The sequence below is a fragment of the Calonectris borealis genome, chromosome 7 (genome assembly GCF_964195595.1).
Source record: "Calonectris borealis chromosome 7, bCalBor7.hap1.2, whole genome shotgun sequence".
NCBI classification, from domain to species: Eukaryota; Metazoa; Chordata; class Aves; order Procellariiformes; family Procellariidae; genus Calonectris; species Calonectris borealis.
In genome coordinates this window covers 6,688,850-6,709,520 of record NC_134318.1, presented here as the reverse complement: position 1 = coordinate 6,709,520, position 20,671 = coordinate 6,688,850, and the positions used below count along the sequence as shown (strand labels likewise).

Below are 20,671 nucleotides of genomic sequence, written 5' to 3'. Positions count from 1 at the left end.
AGTCCAAATTCACATCAGATCCGTAAGTTCTTGGCGCTTTTCTGCCAAGCTGAGCTCTAGGTGCAGAAGCTCTCCCTGACGATGTGACTAGGTGTCACCTCCTTCGCAATGGCCAGCACAGAGCGGCAGAAGGTTGTGGAAACTCCGTCCTTAGAGATATTCGACACCTGGCTGGATAAAGCCCTGAGCAACCTGATCTAACATGGAAATTCTCTCTGCTTTAGTGGGAGCCTGGGCCAGATGATCTCCTCTGGTCCCTTCCTACCTACTTTATTGCTAGGACATCATGGGACAAGTCCTGCTACAGAGGAGTTAAAGGAAGCCACCAGCAAGGGCAGAAGCCTTGGGCAGGACTCTGGCAGAAATCAGGCGTTTGGAGAAATATTTAGTCCTGCCTTGGGTCACCTCTGTGACAAGAGCTGCATATCCCCCCTGGCTCAAAGGAAGAGAAAAAGAAGCAGATTCCCATTCACAGCTACTTTCAAACTTTACATTTGTCATGGGAAAGACATCACCAAGGCTGCAAAGGCTCTGAGCTCCAAACCTCCTCTTCCACCTGCCTTCCCCCAACATCCAAAACGCCATCACTTTGCTTCTGCCCGTTTTCAGGCAACAATAACTTCCAGAGGTTTAATTCTGCCCCCAACCACAGGGAGGCTGGGGGTAGGAGGACAGTCCCGTACTTTGGTGGCCCTCAGGCAGCCCGGCAGACAGCTCTGCGGCGGCAACCCAGGCAGCAAGCATGGCCACCGAGGGAAGAGCCAGAAGCCGGGCTGCGCGGAGAGGCTGCGGCGAGCCTTACCTCCGGGATGCGGACGCTGTAGGGCTGGTTGTGGAACCGCGGGGCGTTGTCATTCACATCTCCGACTTGGATGTTGACCGTCCCTTTGATCACCTGCGGCCGCAAGGATAACGACAGGGAGCGGGTGTCAGCTTTTATGCATGGATTTAAAACCTAAAGCAAGCTTGTGGCTGCTTTTTCTGACTTGGGCTTTTGGCAAGTGATGACAGCCAGGGGTGGTCCTGCTCCCCAGACCCCCCCGGCATGATGCAGAAGGTCCCCCGGCAACCCACGCTCATTCTGCCTGCTCCCCTCCGCCCGTGCCGCAGACCATGAAATGAGAAGTCACACTTACCCCTTGGCTGTCGCTGACAGAAAATTCAACCGTGAATTCTGACTTAGCCTGAAAGGGAAGGAGAAGAAAAACATATAATTAAAGATACTGTAGTGTTTATCTGCAGATGGCAGGCTTGGGACTTTTCGCCAATATTATTACATGCAAAACGCTTCCAGGACCTTCAAGAAGAGAAGGGGCGCTTGAGTGCCATTACCTATGTGGAGTCTAAAATGCTGAGAAATACCAATGCCAGCGGGGCTCCAGCGTGTTTCACGGGCATGGAGAGCCGCTCTGCCCTGGGTCAGGAGGCTGCGGGGACTAAGGAACCGACTCCCCGGCTAGCGGCCGAGCACTTTGAACAGACAACTAGGCTAAAGGAGATGAGAGGAGCCCACTGTTCAGCCTTCCACGGCATGCCAGCAAGCCCCAGCTCTCTCTGCACGCCCGCCCGGTCCCCGATGCCGCAGGCTGCCTGCTTGCAGCAGCGAAAGGGAACAAGCGCAAGGCAGAGAAAAGCAGTTTTCCACCCACGGTGTCCTATGACCCGCCACCATCTCCGACTGGAAGATACAGGGACAATGCAAAAAGAGAAAAAAGTCCAAAGCAGCAGCTGTGTCATTAACTTTTGTTCGAGATGACAATACAACAGAGTCTCACCGAGAACATCTAAATCTTGCTGCGGCTTTACCAACTTCCTTGCCATGCAGCAGTTCTTGGGATACCACATAGCTTGGAACACTGGGATAAGCCGGGGGTCTGTAGTAAGAACTGGCTGAAATCCCATAAGCTCATTCAAAAAAAAAAAAGCCTGTGCAGTCCTCTCTGCCCCTTATTGCTTTAACTAAATTAACAGCTTGGTCTTAAATGGCAACGTATTAAAGTGCTGGGGTGAGGGACAAGTGGGGAAGCGGCGATTATTTTGGCATCAGAGCAGGGGGATATTGCTAGTGGAGGCAGACCTTCTCTTCCTGACCTTTCTTTTCCACCAGCGATCGTTTCGCTCATGTTTTACCAAGGAATCACGCAGGGATGGACAGCAGGACTTGGACCACCACACCCATCTGGTACCTGGGCACTGTCTGGTGTTTCGGTTCCCCCGGTCCCAGCAATCCCTTCCTCCTCCAGCATCCCTTCCCCCCCGCAGTGCCCCGACCCTGCCTGAGCTGCTTGAGCACAGCAACTTGATGTTTCCAAAGCATCGTGCAGGAAAGGCTGGAAAGCAAGCTTGAAACAGCTCCCTGTGCTGCAGATTTGGTTGATTTATTCCTAATAAGATCGACTCAGGGACAGGCAGCAGCCGGTGCCCAGGCCAGGAGCTCTGCTTGCACCAGGGTAGCAGTTCATCTTGGAGAAGGGTTTGGGGAACAGCTTACCATAGCGTGCACCCCTCCTCCCCCACGTCTGTCCCCCCCCAGACCCTCCATCCAAACAGCTGGGGAATTCAACCTGAGAAAGCCTTTCCTTGCTCCTGCCGCGGGGCAATGCTCGCAGGCAGAACGAAGAGAGGAGCCTCTGCTCCTTGTGACATCCCACCCTGCTGCGTCAGCATCTTTCACCCCCGTTTCCCCCTACCCACCGGTGCCACCGCGAGGGACAAAGCAGTAGGGAAGAAAGGAAAAACAGGAGAGAAGCAGCAACCTGTTGAGCATTTAATTTTAAAAACTCGATAAAATAATCAGAGAAAGCTACCATATGCTAATTTCTGTCTCCACCCTTCATTTTAGCACATGCTTTTTTTAGACGTGGGGTTTGTCTTTTTTTTTTTAAAAACCTGTTTTCCTTCTAATCTTTGTGGGAGTGAAAAATCTTTCAAAAATTGTTTTACCTCTATTTGCTCCTTCCTCTTTTTCTCTATCTTCCCTTTTGCTGCATCGTTTACCTTACCATGACTCCCTCTCCCTTTTCAAGTCTCTTTTTCTCCTCCATTATACAAGAATCGATCTCTTGCTTTTTTTCCCCCACCACTTTTCTTGTATGGCTTGCTTTCCCCTCACTTTTTGATTGCATGCATCCAGGCCAGCGTTCTCTGCTCCCAGCGTGCCGTCCACCTCCATCCCTTCCCTCCCACGCCATCCTGCTTCCTCCGCTATAAATCGTCATTTTACACCTTTCCCGTATCCATACCAAGCTATGCACGTGTCTGCCTTCACCCTCTCCCATGTATCGCTGGCTTTGAGCCCCTGCGATCAGTCGATGGGTGCAGACTCCTCTCCCGGTTCAGCCTGGCCACGCATGCAAGCTCTGCTCAGGTCCTTCCCTTCCCACCCTCCATCAAAAGCCACCTAAATCTATTGATCACCCTCCTTGGCTTAAGGCTGTTATCACAAGTATTGGGAAGCGGTAGGCATTTGAATAAGAGAAGATTTATGACTCATGCCAGCAGCTGTTGGCACGGGGAGGCGGAGGGGAGAGGGGTGAAGAAAAACGCTTTAATTTTTCCAGAGCCTCGCTCTTAACGCTGTGAAATTGGGTTTGCCTTCACCCAGCCTGAGCAGCATCCGCCGCCCCGCTCCTCCGCATCCCCACATCTGGCTGGCTCCGACCGGGACCGCCAGCGCCTGAGGTGTGATAATGGGTTTTATCTTCACAACGCTGCCGCTGGCAAAAGAAGTACTAAACACAGGCCACAGGAGCACAGGGAAATTAAGCACGTTGTCCAAGTTGTATAGTATTTTCCCAGTCTTCCCAAGCTCCTGTGCTATCCCATCCTCCTCGCTCCAGGAATGCGAGGGCCAGGGCTGCTGTAAAACAGGCACCTGGGTGGGATACTGTGCCTTTGCACACCAAACCCACCATCGAAAATAGCCGTGTGGAACGGCTTCGAGGCAAGAATCTTGCCAAATTTAGCATCCGGCAGCCTGAATCCACAAGATGAAGAAAAGTCATGATGAGATTGAATAAGCAGGGATACCTCACGTCTCCTCACACACTATTTTAAATAGTAAAGGATTTAATTGGAATATAGGTTTAAAGAGGGAGCCTGTAAATTTCCCTGAATGTATGAGCACCCTGCTCTTTGGTAGATCATCTCCATTTATCATTTTCTTTACTTTTGAACTTGCAGGTATTATTCTGGGATCCAGGAAAACCAACAAGCCAGATCAAACCAGAGCCCCCTGCTTATTCCCTCTGTCCCCACAGTGACAGGGTGGCTGGGGACAGACCCTGACGGGGACACATCAGACGCCTGGATTCCCAACCCCGGGAGAGGAACAACACCCAGGCTGCATCTCCGCTGCCATGAAAGATGGAGAGTCACCATTTATCCCAGCTGAGACTTTTTCCCCCGCCACCCCTCAGCAGGGGATGCATCACCTCTCTGTCCAAGGGCTGCCTGAGCCAGACAACACCGGTCACGCTCTCCACTGCGAAGAACCGGCTGGCCTCCTCCCCGACCACGCCGAAGACCAGCGGGTCATTGTCCAGGTCCCGGGCCAGCAGCTGAGTCACTGAGGAACCTGGGAGAGACGGAGAGGAAAGAAATCATGAGCAAAATGGGACAGAGGGGAAGAAATCCTGAAAACATTCACGTCTTCTGCCTTCCTCCCTTAAGTCATCCCCAAACTATTTTCCCATGCTGCTACAATGCCTCAAACATTTATACAGCAGCAAGGGGAGTCAAGCTGTGCGTGGGCCTACTGTTCTCTCTAGCACAGATAAATTGTCCCGCAGCTCCTCTCCTCCCTCGCCCTTATCAAAAGAGTCACATTAGCTCAGCAGAAGCATGGCCATCTCGGGCACTGGAGACAGTGGAAGAACCCATGCCTTTTCTGGGTAAGCACCTACCAGCCTCCGTCACGCTCTCCCCCATTGAGGGGCACCACCAGCAGATACAACAACATTTCCAGGTTAAAAGCAAACATCCCAAAGCCAAGAGCACAGACGTGATGCCCGCAGAGCCTGGAGCCAGACGCAGACCTGGGGTTTGTTTTAAACACCGCAGCTTGCAGCAAGTGCTGGTCTCTTTGACATAGGTGGTGCCCACACACGCAGAGAGCATGAGAGATACTGGGACAAATCCATCACTATCTTCTGCCAAATCATGTTTGAAACCATCTTCTGCAGCATCCCCAATACCCCAGCCAACAGAGGCCTTGCTCAGCCATCCCTCGCGGGAGCGCAGCTGCAAACGTCTCTTCCTGACTGCACCCGAAAGGCAGCCCGGACCCTCTGAACTTGCTGCATGGGAGCCGTGTGTCCTGTTTGCCATCTCCACGCTGCTCCCAGAGCAGGATGACTTCTACTGCTCTGAAAGCAAGGGATGGCCACCACCCTTGCAGCCTCATTTCAGCCCCATAAGAACCGCCTCGGATCATTTTGGGCCTCTCCATGACACCTCCGAGCGCATTCAAAGTCTGGTGTGGTGGGTCGACCATGGCTAGGTGCCTGTCGCCCACCCAGTCACTCTCAGTCCCCTCCTCAGCAGGACAGGGGAAAAAATAGGAGGAAAAAAGCTGGTGGGTGGAGATAAGGATGGGAGAACCCCTTGGCCACCTGTCCCCAAGGATGTGGGGGGTGACAACCTCTGCGTGAGCCGTCTTTGGCAGTACGGGAGCGCCCTACGACCCCAAATCATCTGGCCAAGGAGAACGGATGGCAAAATTTCATCTATCTGGGAAAAGGAGGGAAGCTCCGGCACACTGGAGGGCAAATGCGGTGGCACAGCTCCGTCAGCAGAGCGAGCCGGGCAATTACCAACCCGTTGGCCTGACATCAATCACAGTGGAAATAATGGAAAAAGGTGATATGAGATTCCATTAATAAAGAATTAAACGATAGGAACATAATTAATGCCAGTCAACATGATTTTATGGAAAATAGGCCTTGTCAAACAAACCTGATTTTATTCTTTGATGAGATTACAATTTTGGCAGATAAAGGTAACTGCAAAGAAATAATAGACTTTTGTAAGGCATTTGACTTAGCACTGCGTAACTTTCTGGTTAAAAATTTAGCGCTCTACGACATTGAAGCAGCGCACTCAGGTGAGGACCCAGCTGCCCGGCAGGTCCCAAGGCCACCGACCACGGCTGGGGGAACATCCTAGTGTGACGTAAAATTGCTGTCGGTACAAACTTGGGTGACAGTGTGGCAAATAACAGAGAAGACCAAGCAGCCAGGTGAAGCGCTTGGTAATTTGGGCTTCTTTGGTAAAAATCTGTTTTCACAACCCTGCTTCCAAACACCCTCAAAAAAGGCTGGTGGACCATAGCTGCAGAGGAGGGCATCCCAAAACCAGCCATTCTGGCAAGGCTGGGGGTCCAAGCACACAAGATGCTCCTTCCATGCCCTGGCCGGCAGAGCCACAGTGCAATTTGGGGCCTCGGCGGAGTGACTTTAGGGGTATATAGCCAGTTCTACCAAGAGTGCAATTCTGCAAGCTGCTCGGCTGGCCGCATGGTCTTCAGGACTGGATGCAAGAGGATGCCACAAACATTCAAGAGCTAGTAAAAATACTTTACACTTAACAAGGGCTTTAAAAGCTTGAACTGCTTCATTTATGACAAAGACAAGCGAGATGACTCAGGCCATCTCAAGCACATTCATGAAGAGGACAAAATATAATATTTGAGATAACTATTCCAGAGCAAGAAAGCACAGCAAGACTCAGTGCCCAAACCTAGATGAATTTCTATGAGAAGACGGAATATCAGTTGTTTTAAAAAGAGCGACTACACTTAACCACTGGGGAAAAAAATTCTTTCCAGCAACACAGGTGCAAGATGGGTCACGATCAAAGACATTTTGGACAAAGACTTGAAAACGAGAGTCCTTATCCAAACCACTCCAATCAGCCGGTTCATCTGCAATGTTCCCATCTCTTCAGTGAAGCCAACACTGGAGATACAAAGTGACCCTACACTTTGTCAAACCTCGGAGCCTTGATACGAAACAAGCTACTAGCTTGGTTTTATTCTGGAGGACATCTGAAGCCATCCTTAGGAAAGGTTTCTTTGCCCCAGGAAACAAGCAAGATTGTGACCGACCCCGTGGCAGTGAAAGCCAGTAACCAGGACAAGATAAATCCAGGGTCATACCTCTTTAGTCTGCCAAATTTAATGGGAGAAACAGACTTTCCCCCTTTACATCTCCTTCAAAAACCCTAGATCAACAGGGTATCTGCAATTCCCGGGGGAACTGCAAATACTTGAAACTCCCAAAGGTCTCAGTGGAAGGGAAATGATCTTAAAAATCCTGCTGAATAGGAAAACCATGTCCCACCCTGTTCTAATCATAGTGGCATTCATGGTTTGTGTGCTGCAAACCCTCTTGCACACACACATGAAAAAAAAAAAATCAGCCAGCAAACGAACATTTAACTCTTCTCTGTCTCTTTGCGTTACCGCCGCCTCCCACTGTTAGGGAATTTAGTTCCTAAATTCAGGATAACCTGGAGAACAAGACAAGGTGTTTCTGGGCAGAGTGCATCATCCCAGCAGCGTTTCTCGCCCCTGCCAGTCTGCAGGCGTGCCAAGTTGGATCCCTGCGGAACTGCATGCTGGGCTTGACTGCTCTCTGGTCCAGGCGTATCAAAATCAAGGACAGATTTAGTGGGTAAAAAGAGGAAAGGGAACATTCAGCGCCTATACCCTCCTCAACTTTTTTTTCTTTTTGTTAGAAACAAGAAACTTCATTAGGCCATAAATAGGGCAGCTCAGAACATTAAAGTGTAAGCTGCATGTTGTTTTCCTGTATCACAGGAAGATACCATCTCAACAAACCCTCACAAGTGAGGCACTGAAAATTAAGAGCTATTTTACCCATTCCCTTACCTGTCCCATCAGCCAGTAACCACCATCCTGACTTAAGAGCACCTCCCAACTCATCATAGGGGAAAAAAAATAACCCATTTGCATAAAATACAGACCAAAATAACAAATTAAATAGAAGATAATGAGAAACAGCTCCCCGAAATAAGAAATGAGACTTCACAATCACTTTTTGCAAGCTTTTCCCCGGGAGAAGGTTAAGTTTAGGCACGTGGTGTAAACCAGGCGTGCAGGACGCAGCGAGAGAGGACCGCGCGCTGGGCTCCTTCACCACTTTCACCGCCACGACAAAGGTTTCTACGAGCTACCTTCCACCAGTTCCTTTAGCACCAATTTATTTAATCCTACATTTTCCCCCCCCATACTTCCCCCCCTCAATTTACTGCACCAGGGGAGGAGAAGCAGACTAGCTGGATAGCACAAGGCAAACACCCACAGCTGGAGCATCTGGGCCACGGTCACCGTTCAACAGAGCTCAAGCAGTCCCTTTTTCCAGGGTGATCACAGGGAAGGTGCTGTTGTCCTACTCGGAGGTGATGCCAGACCATCTCAGGGCTCTTGCAAAGAAAAATAGCTTGCCGCGGCTCTCCCCGGGGCCGCGCTGAGGATGCCGTTTGAGCCGCCACAAGCCCGAGTGCCGACCTGGCTCCGGCGAGGGCTGAGGAAACAGGGACAAATTATCCTTCTGCAGTGCAAAGTTATAGGCTCCATTTGTTTCCCCTCAGGAATCAGACAGGGCAGTTAAGTGTCTTGATTCCACCGGATAATCACAATTTATCTTGTCTCCTTTTGCCTCCTTTCTCTCAATCACGGCTACTTCTCCCTCTTTCGCACACAGATTTTCTTCTTTCTCCAAGTCTTGAACTTTGATTGACCTCGGGAGCTTTTTTTTTTTTTCATGTTGGTGTTGTTGCCTCTTGTTTTGTTCCTGCTAGGATTTTATCAAATTTTTTTAGGTTTGGCTGCTTTATGGGGTGTACTTCCCACCCCCCCCATACAGGAACCCCTGTCTCAACATCTTGCTTTCAGCTGTAAACCTGTATATTTTTCTTGCCCTTCCATTTTGCCAAGGAGAAAAAGTAGGCAAAGGAGCTGGGCCCTCCCAATTCCTCTCGACTGGTTTTGCTTTCAAGAGCGGGATGAGAAAGAAGGGAAAAAACCAAACTCTCCAGGAGAATCCCAGAGCTCCTGGAGGGTTTTGGAAGCGCTGAGCCCCAGGGCCAGGGAAAGAGCCGGAGGATGAAGAAGCTGCCAGAGCAAGACGCTGACACAGTCTGCACAGGGATGGGGTGGGGTGGGACGGAGGGCACTGGGATCCAACGGGAGGGGCAGGTTTCTAATTAGTTGCTTAATAAGATGCTCTTGTAAAAGGTCTGATCCATACCCAAGTGGAGTTAATAGGAATCTCTCCGCTGACTGCGCTGGCTTTTGGGTTCAAGACTTCAGGCATCAGCTACACTTTAATATTAAAAGCATTTTAATCCCTGCTTTTAAAAGCCAGTGCCTCTTTCTCCTTGGCTCGTTGTTTCTCACCCCTCCCGAGCTTTGGATCATATCTGCGGGCACAGCCACCACGCAGCTTCTTGGCTCCCCGTCTTCTGCCACCGCTACCGAGAGCGGTCCGGAGCCTGCCAGCGCCACGGGCACTCAGCTTACAGGCAAGGGGGTTTGCAGAATAAAAAGCCAGACTTTTCTAAGTAGCAGCGGCAAACGGATCGGAGGCACCGGCCACGCTGGGGGGGGAAGCAGCAGGGAGACAGCCCTTACGCCAAGAGCAGTGCCTATGGTCCTCCACCAAGGTCACCAGTGGGACAGACGGCCCCCAGTTGCTATTCAACTTCTCAAACCAGCACAAATTTATTTACATAAAAATCATTTTAGCACCCACACCCTGCAGCAAGGAGTCCCCTTACGTGAAGGCCACCACCATGCTTTTGGTCCAAGGTAGCTGCCACCAGATTTCCTTGCCTCCCCCTCCTCCCTTGGAAGGGAGATGGGACAACCGTGTCCCGTTCACTTCTCCCACCATCACTCCTGACGTTAGCTGCTAGCCAGCAGCCCTGCCTTCCTGCCCCAGTCACCCCAGCACAGGCATCTCCAATTAGCCCAGTTCCTCACAGCAGGCTGGCCTCTGATGCGCCTGGTGTCAGGATTTGATGGATCTGATCTTGAAATTCAAACCCTGTTCTTCTCATTTTTCACCTGCTCCCTTTTCTTTCCCTGTAATTCATTTTCTCTTTCACCTTTCAGAAAAAAAAATAAACGAAGAAAAAAAGTCCTTCCGTGATGTTTTCCCAAAGATTTTTTAAAAGAAAAGATGAAATGCCAATATTTCTGTGCTGCTGAGCAATCCTATGATATGCCACCTCTGAGCAATGTGAGGGAGAGAAAGGACAGTGCCTCCCTAGCAAGGAAAATAGAGTAAAATCTAGTTTCAAGCAGGAGGCTACAGCAAGTGGGAGCTGCTCCCACGTTTGGGATGAGGCTTCACTGCTTTCCCAGAGAGGACAAGCCCTGAGCCAGGGACGGAGCATGCACAGGAGACCCCACCTGATGCAAAGGGGAGAGGAGTGTGGGCACAGTGCGGGGAGTAGGAGAGCACCCGAAGCACACTTGGACTCAGGAAATCTCTTGCAGGCACCAGGGTCTCTCCATCTTCATTCCTGCCTTCCTCCCAGTTGGTCCCAGCCTCCTGGAGCAGTTTCCCTGTCACGGGTGGCAGAAGACGTGGGCTCCTGGAGTCTAACCACTGCCTGCTCCAGACTGCTACTGCAGGGAAAACCTTGCTCCTTGCAGCTGGAGCACACCTTGGGTGAACAATATTAGCAAAACTTATGCCATGCAAGCTCCCTGAGATTACCCCCAGGCCAACATCATTCAAATACGCTCAGGGATAGCCAAAACCAACACCACAGGTACAAGGGCAAGCCACTGATCCATCCCCAAGCCTTCCTCCCAAAGCAGGTGGCTGCCAGCTCATTTCACAAACACAAACTCAACAGATACTCTCTGGCCTCTTCAGAAAGGGCTCAACCACTTGAGCCAAAACTTTCCGGAACGACTCAGCAAAGAAAGTTTCCGCTCCTACGATTCAAGCGGAGCTCAACATTACACGCTTCTCCCTCCAGGTGCTAACGGGAAGCATCAGCTTACCCGACCACCAAGGCTACCTCCGCTCCCATCGCTGTGCTGCGGAGCGAGTGAAAAAGGGCACCAGCATCTTTTAAAAAAGGTCTTATAATAAATAAAGGAGAAAAGAGCGGTTTCTGCCATCATAAAACCGGGAGGTCTTAGCCAATTATGGGGGAAAAAGCCCAGGACAAGCTGGTCTGGGAACCACGTGCACTGCTGCCATCACCCCTCACGTTCGGGAGAGAAAGGAGCCAAACACGGAGGTGACAGAGAAGAGGTAAAACAAATCTGTGCAGTCAAAACTATTTCTGAGGGAGTTTATCAAGCTGGGAAGAAAAAGGCACAGCAGAGAGTTTTTCCTAGTTCTTCCGATGCTTAAAGCCAGAGCAGGAGACAGAGCCTATAATTTCTCTGCTGCATTTAGTTATTTTAAGTGGGGAGTCCGTGTCGAGATGGAATCCATAAGCAGACCTGACAGCCAGCAGTAAACCTCAGAAAGAGGCATTGCCTGCCTTCGTTCCCCCAGCTCTCCTGGAGACGTTTAAAAGGGTGTTCGAAGCTGTTTAAAAGGAAGAGCGCAGCAGCGGGTAAAGAAGAGCCAAGCGTTCACACACCAAGAGCGGCCATAACACAGGGCTTTTTAGCTTTACTTTGCTATTTACCGAGCACTTCGGTTAACTTTACAAGAGGAATGAGAAGGGGGAAAAAAACACAAAAACCAAGGGTATATTGAACTTTCTTGACGTTATCATTAAAGTAACCCGAATACCTGAGGCTCTCCTGGTAGCTGCCGTACGCGCAGTCCCTGGGCTGCTGGCACGCCCGCGGGCAGAGAAAGTGGCATCCTTCCAATTAAAGTCAACACCTATATCGAGATGGTTAAGACAGAGCAATTTCCCTCCATCAACCTTCAAACAGGTCTTACAGCAATGCAGATATCAAGCGAGCTCTCCGAAACCAGTTTAAAACCTATGGCTTCATGCCGGTGCCGTGTCTTTGCGGCGGATGGAGGTCACAGCCTTTGCTCACTCGCTGGCACCTCCTTGGCTTGGAGACAGCGGTTTATTAACCAAAACTCTTCAACCAGGCTGGCATATCGCTGCCAAAATCACTGAGACACCTTAGTATCACTGTGGCATCTCCAGATCTGCCTGGAAAAAAGGGATTTTAAAAAAAAAAGAAAAACACCACCACGCTCATCCCTGGGCAAACCCCTGCAAAGAGCAGTGGGCTCAGGGGGTACCTGCCTCTCCTTTCTCCCTGCCTGCTCAGGCAGCGATCGAGCGATTCCTGCCCTCCGGTTCTCCACAAAACCCACAGCCCATCCCTGGGACAAGGGAGAACATGGATAGTTTGCAAAAACGGAAAGGACTTTTGTTTCCTTTTGTTTGGGAAGGGATAGGCTGTATCAGCATGAAAGAGGGAAGTAAATACAATTGCATCAAAAAAAAAACAACCCCAAGAGAGTAAAATAAGAAAAGAAACACTTGTAAAAGAAGGAGTCTGGGTCTGTTAAGATATTCCCGATGTGAAAAGGGTTCCCGCACTTAAAAAGCCCTCTTAAAAATAATTTCCTCTCCAAACTGCCTGGGAGCCTCATAATTACCAACAATGATCACAGACCCATTCGTTTCATCCTAAAATTAATACATCATGTTCAGAATGATATCGCATTAATTTATCACAAGATTTATGAAACTTGTACTTTTTTCTAATGAGTTTTATGCAAATTCTGCTCCATCCATTGTTTGCGCCATAAAAAAAAAAGTTTCCTCGCAGAAGCTGCTCTGTCAAAAAGTCTGATTCACTTTTATTGATATCTGTCCTTCCCTCTTCATCCCCACACAGGAGGGGGAAGGAGAGGAGCCGGTTCCAGCTGGGATGCGATCCCGTTCCCAAGCAGAGCACAAGCGAGGAGAGCAGTCCCATCACAAGGATGAGGTCTGCAGGCGAGCCAACCATTCAAGGCACTTAGTTTTAAACAAATTTTAAAGGAAATTAACTGGTGGTTCACTCGCATCTTTGTCTGAGAAGGGTCAGTGAACAAGAGGAGCGGTGGGGAATTGTGAAATTAAAGTATTTAGGTTTTCCAGAGTGGGAAGTCCCTGCCTGGTAAACTTACAGAATAAATACAGAATAAATACAGGTTGGGGATAAACACCAAGGGAAGCATAAGCACTGAGCATCGTGGGGTTATATAGGGGGAAATCACACGAGATTAACTTGGTATTTTACAGCAGGGCTGTAAATTGAAGACAGGAATGCACAAGATGCCCCGTCAGCCCAGGAAAGCACTCGGAGTAGCGCCTTACAAAGCCCGAGGTTTCCTGAAGACCGGGGCAATTCTCAGCAGCATAGACAAGATGGTAGAAAAGCAGGCGGGAGCATTTCCAATTCCAACACGGCAGGAATATTGCCTTCATTTCCAAGCACTGCCAACTGGAAATCGAAGAGAGATCTTCATCAATACCCGCACAGCTTAGCCTAGGAGGCTGGGGAAGGGGATTCTTGAAAACCCCTAAATATTAGATGCAGCCTTGCTCCTTGGAGCTGCCCTCGTGCAACTACGAACAACTATTCATGAGACACACGGATAGGGGTGGGAGGAGGCAGGATGAACCGAAAAAGCAAAGGAAAACATAAATCTGGGGTTAGCAGAAACATCCCAGCAGTGAAATCTCCCCAGATGTTAAATAATGGCAAAAAGCCCCGACATCACCTGGGGGTTTTTAAAACTGGCCTGGAAAAGATGCTACAAACCCAGTCCTGGAATAGCCCCAGAAGCACTGACTAGATGAGATCCAAACCCCAACTTCAGCAGCTCCGGGGAGCGGGGAAGAGGGTGCTCCCCACCTCTGAAAGCAAACCCATTCCCTCTGCCTGGCCGTGCTGCCAAACCCCTCCACGAGCACTGCTCCATGCTGCCTCGTGCCTGCCTCCAAAACAACCCCCCCCCTCACTCCTCAAGGAAAATCTAGCTAATACAGTCTTGATTAATATTTCTGACACAAAGTTTAAACCCTAAATCCATAGAATATCCTTTTCTAATTAATTTTTGAAATAAGAAACACCCCAGAAAGAATAAGGAATATTTCCTTTGTTCCTTCCTGCCTTCTCCCGACCTCCCCACTTCCCTCCAAAAAGAAAAGAATTCGGTTTTTAACTAATTAAACAGTCATAGGTCAAAGGAAACTCCGTCCAGGTACCAGCGTGAAGGGAAACACCGCCCAGTTCTCCTCTGCATGAATATCGGCGGCTCAGTAACAGGCAGAAAAACAAGATCATCGGTGATGGTGAGGCCTTCACCCTCACCCTGGTCTCCCGCCAGTGCCTGGGCAAGCTCCAAGACAGAGGTGGAGACCACCGGAGAGGACTCGGGACACCGGCTCACTAGGCAAAATATTTAACCCCCTTCCCCAAATACGATTTTTGAAGGCAACTTTCTGAGGTGCCAACACTTACCTTGATGGCCAGCTTTTAGAGACCTCACACGCGTGTAGGTGGGACGCCCAGTTAATTCACCGACCCACCCACCAGAGGCTGCAGGAGTACTTTCACAGCAGGCACTGCCGGCAACGACCACGACCCTCCTCTCCCCAACAACTCGGGAGCCTCCCTGGCAAGTTACAGCCCATCATGGGAGAAGAATTTGCACCACAAAAAACATAGCGTTCCCTCCAGTTTCATGAAAATAATAGCTGAACTAAGGAAAGCCGAGTGTCCCTCCTTAGGGTCTCAAGCCTTTTTCTTTAAAGGACATGCTTGCCAGCTGTCCCATCATCCCAAATTAGCCAGCCAGCACAGGCAGGGAGCAGGACATCCCACCTCTCTTTGGGACAGCTAAGAGTCCTCATGCACACAGTGAGGAGACCTTCCTCCCGGGAGTTTTACTGACTACGTACAGAGATGGGGTTTTGGGAAAAGTCCTCCCAAGCAATCACTCCAAGCTGTTCCTTGGGGGGGAACTCTAAATTAATATGGATCTCCAGGTCAGGACCACATGGCTGGGGGCTTTCTGTAGTGACTGATGTTAGTGTAGAGTCACCGTGCTTCCAGAAACAAGAAATTATGCCAACTGACCAAACAAGTTGTACAAGCAAGCGCAGAGACTAAATCCGCAGCACCGCAGTGCTGGGGTCAGTCCGTTTGGGGAGCCGAAGGGCAGAGGACTGGTCTCCTAAAGAGAGCCAGGCAAGGCTGCCAGCTGGCAAGATCGGAGATGACAAGAGACTCCTGATCCTGCCAGAGAAACCATGACACCATGCAAAGAGCTTCACAGGTCAGAAGAAACCATTTCAGTAGGTGACCTGTTGCAGTCGCCCTTTTGGACTACCGAGAGGCGTCTTGACAGCTAAACCCAAGTAGCAGCAGGGATGCTGAGCACCCATATTTTCGGAGGCATCTTTCAGTCAGGCATAAAGACTGGGTAACCAGCTGAAGCAAGCCATGCACTCTCCACTAGGAAGGATTAGACGAGGCTTGCCTAGGGGATAATCGAGCCCAAACACGCCACCAAGGCATACCAGATGTTGCCATCCCTCCCAGAAAGGGAGGCCCAGAGCAAGTGGAAGACCAGAGTTACCGCATGTCCAGAGAGCATCAACCAGCTCCGATGGCTGGGACAGCAGTGAGGACTGAAACCAAATCCTAGCTCCAGGGATGACTTTCTACTTAGTGGATGCAACGAACTAACAGGAGCTCCACTGAGATCATTCGGAGGGGAGTCACCTCTCCTCAACCTGGAAAAACAGGGGTCCATGCCCACTGCAATCTCCCACTCGCTGCAGAAAACGGGAGGGCAGAGGAGACCAGAAGATGCAGCTGACCCAGCATCCTCGAGTTCATCGCTTCTCTTTGGCCATACCAAGCTTTCTAGAAATACACCGGGGCAAAGAGAAGAAAAGCAGGACCCCAGAAGTCTAGTTAATGAGCTGCTTTGCTACTTGGTGTAAATAAATGATTTACGAGTAAGATGACACACGCAGTAGTTTGCATCTTACCCAGACAAGGTAACGTAGCTTTGTGTTAATTAGAAAAGAGAAGCTGTTCTGCAATTAACATGAGGTCAGAGATAAAGCTCGTTAGATTGCGCTGCCTACGACCTAGGTCCCAGGACTGTCCTGGCATTGAGCAGGATTGCAGGACAGCCATAGGGTGTAAGACAGGACATCCCCAGGACAGTAAGGCAACGATGCTAGCAACGCTAACGGAGAAGTCATGTGAATATCAGTGCTGAACTCCTCCATCGATGGCACATCGGTAGGAGGCCAGCTGTGCTTCAGTAACAGGGATGAGCCAGAGCGTAAAATGCCACCCCTGAAACAGTGCTGCCTGAGAGCCGCTTCCTCCACCAGCAACCCTGTCAAGCTGAGGAGCTGATCAATATGAATGGGGAAAATTAAAAAAAACCCGTCAGCAAATTTTACTTGCGCAAGTGAAGTTCGAGCGGGATTCATTCACGTCTTGTTTGAAATCTCATCTGCGCCTTACAAAAGATGAAACATCGAATACAAAACCTTTAGTGCTACAGCTTGCCTGTGGCCCAGCTGCTCCGCTCTCTGAATGGTTCAGGGGAACACATAAATATAGCCATGCTCAGCCCAAATATTGCAGGTGCTTTGGTACGTGCGTCAAAGTCCCACCGACTGGCCAAAACCCGAAGGAAATGGTACCAGCGGTCAGATTGTTGTCTGCAGACTTCAGCTCCGTAAGCAAATTGGCCTTGGACTGTCACCGTAACTCTCTGAGGTTTCAAAACATGTGCTGGGTGATGGATTCTGCCTGGTTATAATGAAGACGCAGTGAAATCCCTTCTTGATTTATCTCTCTGGAGTTGCGTTAGCACCTCTTGATCTCCAAGATATGGCTGCAGCAAAAGCAAGACTCACAGAAATGGGCCAGAAATTTGAAGCCTAAGGTGGCCGGTTTTGGGCTCTTCCACATTTCCTGCTCTTCCCACCCCCTGAAAAGCAAACAAAACCCTTAAGAGAACCAAGAGAAACATCCAAACACTTGGAAGACTCTCCACAAAGGTGACAGCCTGGGGAAATACAACGCATGCAACTCATCAACCCCTTCGTCCACCGGTCCTGGCCTTGAAGTCGCCTTCCTCCGAGCACAACCCAACTCCTTGGGTTGGACGGAGCATTTCCTACCATGCCTCCCTCCCTCTCAAATGCCAAAGAGAAGGTGGGGAGGGACTTGGCAGGTGGTGCCTGGGTATCTGAGGCACGAGCTTATCTGCGTTCCCGCCACAGCGCTGCAGTAAATTGCTTGTTGATAAATGAGGCTATTTAGGAGCAAGTGATGCCAGCATTACGGTTATTAATGACGCCGACGCAGAGACACATTTAAGAGCGGCCCCATGTTCTATTGTCCTCTCGCCTGTGAGTAATGGGGCACTTCAGCTACGGGGCTTCAAAACCAGCTTGGGCTGTTTAACAACAGAAACAAAATAAGACCGAGGGAAATGGATGGAGCGCTCTGGACTGATGACTCTAATGCACTGATAAAGCCAAGCTCCTTCGGTAGAAGTTGGGCAGAGCTCCAGTCTATAGATGAAATTCAATCGAGAGCATTCCCCCCTTCCAACCACCAAAACTCTTCCACTCGTCCCTGCAAGCTCCTAGCAGCCATAATAACACAACACGCAGCATCTCGTTCTCCCAATCCACGGTCCTGTGCAGCAAACCCACCCAAATAAAAGGGAAAAGTCAAGCCGCAACAGCCTGAACTGGAAGAAGCAGCGGTCCAGCTGTACTTGCAACACGTGGTAGACCCCGGAGCACAGCAAGGGTGATATTTGTTGGAGCCTGGGAGGCTTTCACAGGGCCATTACCTCACTTTGCACGTCACAGATGTCTAAACGTGGCCAGGAGGACAATGAGCGAGAAATAAAGAGGCTGTTTATTGCAAGAGGAAACCTTGGAACAGAGCTCCGCAGTCGCTGGTGGGAGTGCAAGGCAGAGCGCACAAGCACACAGCTGTAAACTTGTTTCTGAGTTAATATACCCACGAGTGTTTTTCTTTTCCTATGAAAGCATACTCTTCTGCAAACAAACATCTGGAGATCTCTGTTACAGCTGGACCATTATCCCTAGTGACTAAAGCATTCAATTAATTTAGCCTTTCTCATTTGTGAGTTGTCTGCAAATAGACTTGGATTTGCAGGAATTTATTTGTTATTTGAATATATTCAGTGAATAGTTTATTAAAAACATATTTCAGACAAAGGATTTCTTGCTAAATGCCCCTACAACTGTTGCTCTGAGTGTTGGCAACTGGCTGTTCGCACCATGTAAATGGTCACTGTGGTCAGGTGGGAACGCCTTTGCGTCTTGATGGAATGCAACGTACCTCCAGAAAGAGCTTTCCAAGGGTCTGTGGAAGCACCTGCACAAAAACATATCCTCACGCAAACGCACAGCATGCAGCCTGCCTGAATTTCCCTAAAAAGCACAAAACAACTTGCACAGAACGTTGTCACAAAGAGAGCAAGAACAGAGTTGAATACCAGAATTAATTGACTTTGAGCAAAATACCGGTGAAAACATCTCTTGGTAGCTTCCACAACACCTTGCAAGCATCCACAGGGCTCCTGATTCAGGATCCTATTTGCCCAGGTGCGTTTTGTCTCACAACTCCGGGGAATGCTTGCTGCAGGAATTTCATCACAGCAGCAAGAGAAAATGGGGTGAGAAAGGAAGTCGTGGAGGGCTATTTCCAAGACTGATGTAATCCCTCGGGCACGCAACAAGCCCAGACTCCTCCTTGCCTATGTACCACAAATTGTAGCCTATACAATACGTGTGACATGTCTGAAACCACAAATCCTCCTACAAGAACAGTTTTAGTCTTCTACACAATGTTGCTCCGAGGCAGTTGTCTCCCTTGCTACCCCCAAGCTTTGCTCCAGAGTTCTGGCAGAGGGTGAGGGGCAACACAACACCCTAAGTAAGTCTTTGCTGTTTAAGAACAAGACAATTCTTATGTTTAGGACAAGTGAAATAGGTTTTTTGTAATCTTTGTCACCATGTTAAGGAGTAAACGTTGCACAGGGAACCAGCGATGCTTGCAAACCCCTCACGTTGCAGACCTAAAGCTACGGGGGGTGAGGCAGATGAACAGTAGCAGGCAGGACCCTGCCCCGGGGATGTCAGCAGGGCTCAGCTTTCATCCACCACCAACTTTTACAAGCTGCCATTTCTCTGTAGGGTTACATTCACTTTAGGGACAGGCAGCAGACCAGCCAGATGACCCAATTTTAAGAGATACCAAGTGGAAGACGTTGCGTTCCTGGTCCTTTACCCCACCGCGCTGCCATGTTCAACAGTAGACTTCCCAAGAGCTCCACCCAAGTCACCGTGTCGGTCACCCCAGCAGGACCCCCAGCCTAAGGCACACGTCAGCCTGGGACATTCCCCATGGCCAAGGTGACCTGCGACAGCCTGGCTGCAATGCAGCTCTTTCTGCAAGGTGGGTCAGAGCTGCAAGGGGTGGCTGAGTCTACGCACCCCTCGCCCGGGGTCCAGACCAACCCGCGCTCAAAAAACCTCCCTTAGTCACACGTAAAAAACAAACAACGTTTTAAAAGCCAAACTGAAAACAAAACTCCATGCTAAATCCCAGCTGCCGGGTTGTTTGAAGGCAAAAAGAAAGCAATCACTGAGGTTTCACAGGCTGTTCTAAAAGTGGAAATCTATGAAGAGAAAAGTGATCCAATAAGTCATAGTTGTAGGCTTTTTTCTTTCAATTGCTCAAAGTAAAGACTTTCAAAGCTTCTCTTTCTCCTGAAGCCCTGATTGAGGGAGAAATGAGTATTGACCACCGAATTCAGCATCTGCTTGCCAACATCAACTTGACAAGTCCCAGCCACCTCTGCCCCGACAGCTGCGTCACGTACCTTATTTTTCCAGCCCCTTTGGCAGCACCAGCCTCTAACTCGCCTGCAAAACCAGCCCCTTCGCAGCATCTCAGAAACCCCCGGTGCTTCTCAAGTGCCCTCTCGGCCATCCACGCTTACGCTGCCAGCTCCTGCAGGCAAAGTCAGCTTCTCCTCTTGAAGGGCTTTGCACAACGCTGCGCTGAATAGCACTGCACCGCAAACACGTGCCAGAGGGACCGAGGACCTGGTCTGGAAGCGATACCTGCTCCGAGCACCATTCCCATAGGAAGAGCAGGGTCTAAACTGTTCCCCAGGGTACAATGGAAGCACGGACAGGGCAGCTCAGTGCTAAGGGTTTTAACTGGGAAAACCTGTTTGAGAGCGCTGAACATTTTCTGTGCTATTTTACCACTTCTTGGATGAAGAAAATCCACCCTGCTCTCTCCATCCGAAACTACGATTGGCAGACTGTGAGGCCACGGCCAGCTATTTCCCTCAAGTCTTAATACATCAGACCTGAAAGGATGAGCAACCCTGCAGCCCCGGGGACGTCGCCCCAGTATTTGGCAGGTGCTGCCAACCTCCGCAGCATGAGAGACAGCTAAAAACCTCAAAGAAAATCTCAGCCTATACTCAACTCCACCAAACCAACCATGCCACAGGCACATACAGCACTTCATTAGGGGTGGCGAGCATTTACCTACCGTCAGCAAGAAATGCACCTCTCCTCCTCCTCCTTCCCGTTAAAGGACAGCCGTTCTTCTTCT

The 20,671-nt window shown here is 49.9% G+C and overlaps 1 protein-coding gene across 1 annotated transcript in view; it reads right to left on the bottom strand.

Annotated features, from left to right (window-relative positions):
• Positions 1-20,671, bottom strand: part of CDH23 (cadherin related 23) — a 198,617-nt gene that overhangs the window by 143,166 nt on the left and 34,780 nt on the right. The window contains exons 4-6 of the mRNA XM_075155376.1: positions 4,434-4,576; positions 1,137-1,184; positions 803-895 (exon numbers count right to left, since the gene is read on the bottom strand). Of these exons, the coding sequence (XP_075011477.1) occupies positions 803-895; positions 1,137-1,184; positions 4,434-4,576 (284 nt within the window). The remainder of the gene's footprint in view (positions 1-802; positions 896-1,136; positions 1,185-4,433; positions 4,577-20,671) is intronic.